Here is an 8,726-nt window from a genome sequence, read left to right as displayed (position 1 = left end):
AGACATGTTCTCATTTTGACTATTACTATGCTTATCTTGACTTATTGTTAAACTGGGGCACATCAAGACTACATGAGCTTGGCTACAGATAACACATCTTAGCCTTGTTTTACATCTTTTTGTCTGATGTCCCACTTTAAGACATCTAAAACAAGCCTTCTTCCCAATGAGAATATCCCTTTTTTGAACAAAAGTCATTTTTTGTGCCTTAAAGCAATCTTCACTACCATGTGTACCTGAACAAAAGACACAAGCTGAAATTTCACAATTAATTAAATTAGCAGCAGTTGGAAAACCTGATGATTTCTTGACACTAGCTTTAGAGGATGAATCCACTTCTTCAGACAATCCAAAACCTTCAGCAGCTAAAGCAATTCTTTGTTCATTCTCTACTTCATTTCTGAGAAAAGTCATCAACAGTTTCAACCTGTTTTCCAATGTCCCATCTCTACAATCAATATTTGTGGAGCGTTGCCATACCCTAAGCAATTCCTGAGGTAAACAAGATTCGATTAATGGAAAGAGCATTGCTGAACACTTGTCAGATGTGATACCTAATGTCTCCAGTGCTCGCAGTTGAGTTTCAATGCTGTCATACAGTTTAGATATATCAATCTTTTGTTTAGATGCAGACTTACTCAAAATGAGTTTTAGTAACTCTCTAATGTATACTTCTATCTGTAAGTCTTCTCTGCCAAATCTGCTTTGCATACTTTCCATAATTTTACTATAATTGTCAGCCATAGCTGGATAGCTCTCTACTAGTTGACGTGCTCTACTACCTGGTACTATGGCTTGAATTAAATATTCTATCTTATCATGGCAATCAATAGAATCATCCTCATGAATCTTTTTGAATTGTGCCCAGAATGTCAACCAACCTTTGATCCTGCCATCATATTTTTTAAATTCAATAGTAGGTAATCTAAATTTTCTCATACCTGTTAACTCTGGCTCATCTGTATTCTGGGACACTGCACTATGCCTGCTGGATGCTTCAGTCTTCGTTTCTTCCATCAGCTTGTTATATCTGGTTCTACACTTGGAAAACTTTCTCAAATACACATCACAACTCTCTATCTCTGCTTCTAGCTCCGTTTCAGTAGAACTTTCAAACGATAATTCAGTAATTTGGGAGTCAATTGACTGTAACTCGTCAAACTTACATTTTAACAGTTCCCATGACACTACTATTGACTCGTAGTCCAATGATTCTGCTTTCATAAGACTTTCTAATTCGTTGGCCGTACGCGTAAAAATAGCCCTTAATACTCTTCTGGTTTTTTTTTCTATTTTCCAATTCTGCTGCCATAGTGGGTTTGGTTCAAAACCACCGAAACGTTCTCAATACAAATCACAAACCAAAAGAACGCGGTAAAACCTCACTGGCCCAAAACTACAAAATTCACACCGAAATCCAACTCAAAAAGTCCTGTCACGGTCGCCACAATGTCGCACCACCAAAAAACTACCCGTTTTAAGAGGTTTGCGTATGTTGGATTCGGTTTTATTTGCTTTTATTTTACACAGAATACAGTATTACATTTACTTAAATATTATTATATGCAATAATAACAAACTTGCAATATCAACACAATTATATGACATTAATGGCCTACTTCATACTGTCTCTTTTTCGTGGCCTAACACCACTACGCCTTTCATCCAACAAATTGTTCTAATAGGTAAAGGCAATCTCTGACAGATATAATTACTAATATAAGAACCACTTAACATCCCTATACCCAAGAAAATCCCAAAATATATTGCAAAACCTAAGTTTTTGAACCTTATATTAGCATTGAAGCTTATGGCAATTTTAAAAGTGTCGTATGGGTGACGTATTCCCGCCTTTAAAAAGCGAGCATTTGATTGGTCTATAGTTACGAGACAACCTACTTAAATATTTACTAACCTTGTGCTATAGTGCACAACTGCATAGTGTGCTATGACATTCCCTAAGACCAAGGCCCTGATTCTATTTCATTTCGATGTCGAAATTTAAAAGCGACTACGCCATGACAGTCGCAATCGCTAGCGATTCTCATTCATTTCGATTGTAGTTAAAACTGGGGATATTTACTTTATCATTTTGACACTGCTGAAAATTTGGGTTGGCCCTGTTGTTTATTGGCTGCACTACGCTTGTTGAATCTTTGTTTTGTTTACGTTACGTGAACGTCTTTTTTTTCTTGTTTAAGTTGTTAAATCATAAATAGTGGCCATTCTCAATTATATTTTGAATTGAAAGAAAAGATGGCAAGAAAAAAAAGGCGATGTGGGAGATCTTTAAGTTATAACCACTAAGATTTGACTTAGTGGTTATATTCTAATATATTTTTAAATTTACTGCAGCTTAGTAATACTAACCCTAAACATTTTGGTTATCCTAGAGGCATAAACACCTTCTTCCAAATATGGTTCTAATACCCTTATTAAATAATTTGCAGCTTGTTTATTAAGCCGGAATTGCTGCCTAAATTGAGCATCACTTAGTGAAAAAGAATTTTGAGTATCCCGTAACATTCTTCTTATCCTCCGTTATGAGCGTCGGATATCTATCCTCTCTAATTCCTCCAAAACTAGCAAATGTCCTTAAAACACAGCCATATTAATACTTTTTGCCTCAGTTTTCCTTGCAAGAATCAAAACACCGCCTACCTAAACTGAACCTAAGTTCACTTCTCCCAGTCCAGTCAGTCATGTCAGATTAATTTGGACTCGAAATGAAATTTCAACCACTTTCTTGAAGTTGAAATTAATTTCGATAAGTCGAAAATTAGTGACGTCGTTTGGTTAGTTCAGCTGAAATCCACAAGGTTCGCAAAGTCGCATTTCGACGTCGCCATATTAATTTCGACATGTTTTGAGTCGAAATCTCAATTAGAATCAGGGCCCAAGAGACAACATTCTTTATTTATTTATTTTTTGTTTGTTGCATTGATATTAAACCTATTATATAATGTGTGCTATTGTATCGTATTTTTCTTTTATTATTTATTTAGTTTATTTTATTCTAAGTTTGGTGTTTTATAGTCTTCTTTATAATTTTAGTTTAGTTTCTTTATTAATTATTTTTAATTTGGTATAATATCAACACTAAATTTGATATACTATGTCCATGATTATACAAGCCCAAAGGCGTCTAATCTTTTTCTTCTTACTGCTGTAATCTGTACGCAGTTGTTGCCGGCGTATTATTATTAAAAGTCGGGAAGCCAATGCAATCAAAGATTTATTTTCCATTATAATGGTTTTAAAATCTAATAGTTGATACCTATACTGTGTCTAATATCTCTATGACCATAAACAAAAAGAAAACTCAAGAAAACCTCACTCATTGTCACTCATATCATAAGTCATAACTTATCATGCAATATAAACACGAGTTTTTAAAACATCATAGAAACGAGGAATCATAACAAATCTCTCTTAATTATTTTTAATTTGGTATAATATCAACACTAAATTTGATATACCTTGTCCACGATTTCTTCGTAAGAGCCACCTGCGAGCCCAAAGGCGTCTGATCTTTTTCTTCTTACTGCTGCTGTACGCAGTTGTTGCCGGCGTATTATTATTAAAAGTCGGGAAGCCAATGCAATCAAAAATTTATTTTTCATTATAATGGTTTCAAAATCTAATAGTTGATACCTATACTGTGTCTTGTATCTCTATAACCATAAACAAAATGAAAAATCAATAAAACCTCACTCATTGTCACTCATATCATAAGTCATAACTTATCATGCAGTGTAAACACGATTTTTTAAAACATCATAGAAACGAGTAATCATAACAAATCTCATATGATATTGTCATATGATAAAATCATGTAGTGTAAAGTCTACTTTATTGTACTTGAAATAACGTTTCGCCCACAGATCACCTACCTCGTGGTCTGTGGTTTCGCCATTCGAACTTCAGCGACCACAAACAAGACACCTAAATGGCATTTTACTAAAATAGCAGGTAAATGCATGATAAATGACTCTCAAAAATTTTAAATAAAATTTGCTTGTCACAAAAAATATGTAAACACCATCGAGTTAGGAAAACACACAACTTGGTGCAACTTCGTATCAAAACACTAAACAATAACGAAGGTATTCATGTTGTGGACACTTTTTAAAGCGTTCGCGGAGTCTATACCTATTTCGCTGTGAGCCGATGAGTAGAGGGGATAGGACAGTTTTCACCAGCGCTGTTAGTGGCAGTTTTCTGCATTTAACTTGTAAATTTTCAATTAATGGCGAGTATGGATTTTTAAAAAAAAAGATATAGCAGCTGTTGTATTGATACATGTAAAAATACTGGGTATAACAGTGATTGTAAATTTTATTCATTTCCTGTTGCCAAGCATAAAACAGTTCAAAGAGAAAAGTGGATTATTGCTATCAATAAGAGAAAGTAAGTAAATAACCTATAATACAAACAACATAATATTTCTATGGTGTAAAATAAAAAAAAATTGATTTTGTAGCGAGGATGGATCATTATGGACTCCAAAAAGTCATCATTTAATTTGCAGTGATCATTTTCTTGGAGGAAGAAAATCTGATGCAGAAATGAGCCCTAGTTATGTACCTGAGGCCTGGATGCAGCTATTATATTTCGAAACATTGCGTACATGCCCAGCATCAACTAAATCTGTTGATATGGGATATCGGTTGATATGGGATATCATGTGATATAGACTTAAATCCAGTGTAATGTTTAATATCCATTTTGATAAAATTCAAACAAATTGATATCTAAGTACTAAGGCCTACGCACACAACAAATAACGCTGAGCAAAAACAGTAAACAGAATGAAAAATGAAAACAAGAGGTGTAAACTGGATTTTGACAGATCCGATATCCGATGACACCACGAAATACGAAATTTTTTGTACGAATATATTTGATTGTCGTATCCGAGATTTTTTGACATAATATATGTCATAATATATGTATCATGTGTCAGATTATTGGATGGAATTATGGAATATTTATTTCAATTAATTGTCAATAAATGTTAGCTGTGTTGTTTGATAATATAATATATATTATATTGAGCTACGTTCTCGTCGTTTTTGCCTCACATAGTGTAGAAGACCCAAAAGCAACACTTTATGTATTGCATTTATATAATAATTAGGTCTTTGTTCCATTTTAAATATATTTCAAATAGTAAACATAAACACTCCACAAAAGTAAGTAAGGTAAGGTAACCTTTAACCTTTAAATATTTTCACATAAACTTCGTCTTTTTCTCAATGGCCTCTTGCGTAAGTAGTCATCCAGTCGCAGGAACTTATATCTTACATATTATAATTATAATGAATAAAATAAAAAAGCGTAATTACTTTTATTATTCATTCTGTGTATTCGTTCAGTAATCAGTTTACAATAATATTTCAGTTCATAATCTGTGTATTTTGAGATAAATATCTATTTTTCTCGTTTTGTCATATTTCACTTACACCGGTTTTACAAGAAAAGTACAAGTTTCAAACCGCGAGAGAGCGCTACCGGCGAAACTCACAGCGAATAGATAACAACTGTGCTGTTGTTGTCTATACTGTGCTATGACTAACAAGATAGGATCTTCCCGTAGCACAAAATCGGTCGTGTTCGCGCATGCCGTCATTGGAGAGTAGAATTTGAATTCTTGTTATAGTTAAATGGGATTTTTATGCATTCTGTGATGAAATTATTCAATTAGCAAAATAATAATATTAAATAAATGTTTAATAATTACAATAATCGTACACAAAAGGATATCTCCAAATTATTTATTAAAGATTATTTATTGATACATACAAAAAACTGACATTACAAACGTGCAACTCTCCAATTACGTCACGACTTATGCGCAATATCTTATCTTCTTAATCATAGTATCATGGTATATACCATCGAGTTAGAATCTAATGTGAAGTGTTTTACTTCTGTATAAGTTTTTTAAACGATGGTATACAGCCAACTACTGGGATTTTCCCATCTTTCTATTTTAAAAACTCCTATACTTTATACAAAAAAATATGGCAACACTGTGACGCACAAACATAATAATTCGATGCCAAGGCCCAAGCCCAAGGTTATGTTCATTTTCATTTTCATTGACCTAAAATTCAATTTAGCCGAACAACTGCATAATGTTTTCTATGTGGAAATTCGTTAGATATCCACTCCATAGACAATGTAAACGCACGTTTCATATATCTCCTATATTAAATGCTTTTTGGGAACGAGATGATAAGGGTGGTTATAGAAACAAAGATAACATGCCTCCTTTAAAAGATCGTCTAAGGGAAGGCTTACATGAATTAAAGGATGAAATTAAGCTCTGGACCCAAGAAGTTAAAGAGAGATTTGAAGATGATCCTATCCTCATATTCAGACCAGGTGAATGGATTTTCAAATATGGTTTAGTAAAAGTATAACTTTTTTCTTTTAATTAAATCATTACCACATAGTACTTAGTATTTAAAAATATTTTTTAAAAAGAAATCTGTAGGTACTTATAGCACTAATTTTTATAGAGGGTAGTATATTATTATACACCAGAAAGCATGAATGCATGTCTTAGCTTCCTGTAAAAGTCTGATTTCTTCATTCACACACATATAATTAGAAAGAAAACATTGGGAGTCATGCCTTTTGGTACACTATAAGCTGCCCCATATAAAATGAATTGCAGTCATTTGTATTTTCAAATAATACTTTGTTTTTAGGGGAAGTCGATGTTAAATGGAGGTTTGGAAATGAACAATCACTGAAAAACTGGAATATAACAAGTGATAGTGATAATAGGGAAGGATATAGCAAAGCTTCACTTACTCTTACAGAGCATGGTAAAGCATTATTTTATGGAAATCTCTCTATGAGAGTTCCACAAGATGGTAGAGTTAAACGTTCAGGGTATTGCAGTATGAAGACTCATAGAACAAGGGTAATACAGTGTGTTTTGAACTTTGGGACAATGATTAGTTTGGAGCAATGAATGTGACCTATAAGTAATGTATTTGACACTCCATGCAAGCTTAACATTGCCAGTGTTGCCATAAAAACAATACATATAAAATCATTAAAATTATACAAAAATTAATAGTTTTGAAATACCAAAAATAAACAGTTTTAAAAAGTCAATAGTAGAATATCAGTATACAAACTGGATACAAAAGCTCAAAAGATGATAAATTCTAATGGTTTTTAAATAAGTTTCATAAAATTGTTAAAAAATGATGATAAACTATTTTTGTTATTATCTATATGAGAATAAGCCACAATTCTTAACAATATTTAGTTTAACATTTAGTTATTGTAAAAAAAAATCATTTATAAATGCTGTTTTATATAGATTCAAAAAATGTAACTTCTCATAATGATTAATTGAATTAATTAACTATGACAGTTTAGAATTAATGTTTAAATGGTGATGATATTATTTATTATAATATTACACCATTTCAGCTAGATGCCGATGATACTCTCGCATGTTCAGACTTTTATTGCTTATGATCTTGGATTATTTCACTGACACTACAACATGGCCTTTTATATTTCAAAGGCAGGTAACTAGGAGTATTAATTCTCTAATTTTGTTCTTGGTTCTCAGACTAACAGCTTTTTGTCCCAACAGGGTGTCTATATCTTTTGGCTTTGTAATAATAATTGTAAATATTAGTAACAGTACATAAAATTCTGCATATGCATATTATTTTATCAGATTAGTAACCATGTAAAGATTAGTAATTCTCAATTCCGATGTTTCTCCTATTTTTTAGACTCATGAATCATAAAGCTTGGTAATACCCAGATATTTTCAGTGTTTCCCGTAAATATGATTTGGTTTCTTTTACATCTCCTTTGGTTAGTTTACTAGGTGCACAAACTCTTGCCCTTTATCTTCCAACCATTGTTTCTATGCATGTTGCATAAGTTTAAATGTCTCACACATCTTAATATTTGTTTTTATTTATTCTCCATGTTGTATGTCCCAATTTTACCTAGGTGTTTTTATCTTTTCTGTACATATATTTTATCCTTTTAATCTTTCATGTTCCCGTCCATATTAATTATACAATCACCTTTTTATCTATATGTTTATTTATTTATTTATTTATTCATATTTATTTGTTTATTTTAGCTAATTTAGGATCATATAAACAGAAACACTAATGTAAGATCGAATCTCTAGGGAACTGAACCTAAAATAAACCTCAAAGATCAACCTGGTATAAGGATATTGCAGGTGAACATGGGCAGAGCGAAAAGAGCTCACAATCTTGTCCATGCAAAAGCCTGCATGTTGGAAACAGACCTGCTCATTGTCCCTGAACCGAACAACAAAATTACATGGGATGGTGGCTGGGTGCAAGACACCAAGAAAAATGTGGTGTTTTTTCAAAACAAAGATCTTGGAGTGCTTGGTATTGTCAGGGGTGGGAATCACATACTCATAAAAATGAGTGATTTCAGCCTACTGGCATGCTATATATCTCCAAATATTAGGATTAGAGAATATAAGGATATAGTAGACGTAGACGAAATAATGAACACTGCCATTAGGGAAAAACAAATTATGATCGCCGAGGACATAAATGCTAAATCTCGACAATTGGGCTCTCCCGCAAATTACGAAAAAGGGAAGATATGGGACGAATGGATAGCCTAGGCTGGCCTCCAGGTACTCAATAATAATAAATCAACTTTTATAAGAGGGGCCAGCCAAACACACA

General features: G+C 32.8%; 1 protein-coding gene across 1 annotated transcript in view; it reads left to right on the top strand.

The window, feature by feature from the left end:
- The first annotated feature begins 6,022 nt into the window (after window positions 1-6,022).
- CIA30 (complex I intermediate-associated protein 30) overlaps window positions 6,023-8,726 on the top strand; it is a 43,403-nt gene continuing 40,699 nt past the window's right edge. Inside the window, exons 1-2 of the mRNA XM_072529821.1 lie at window positions 6,023-6,390; window positions 6,720-6,937. Of these exons, the coding sequence (XP_072385922.1) occupies window positions 6,141-6,390; window positions 6,720-6,937 (468 nt within the window). The 5' untranslated portion in view covers window positions 6,023-6,140. The remainder of the gene's footprint in view (window positions 6,391-6,719; window positions 6,938-8,726) is intronic.

The sequence above is a fragment of the Diabrotica undecimpunctata genome, chromosome 4, assembly GCF_040954645.1.
Source record: "Diabrotica undecimpunctata isolate CICGRU chromosome 4, icDiaUnde3, whole genome shotgun sequence".
Taxonomy (NCBI): Eukaryota; Metazoa; Arthropoda; class Insecta; order Coleoptera; family Chrysomelidae; genus Diabrotica; species Diabrotica undecimpunctata.
This window is presented reverse-complemented; position numbering and strand designations above follow the sequence as displayed.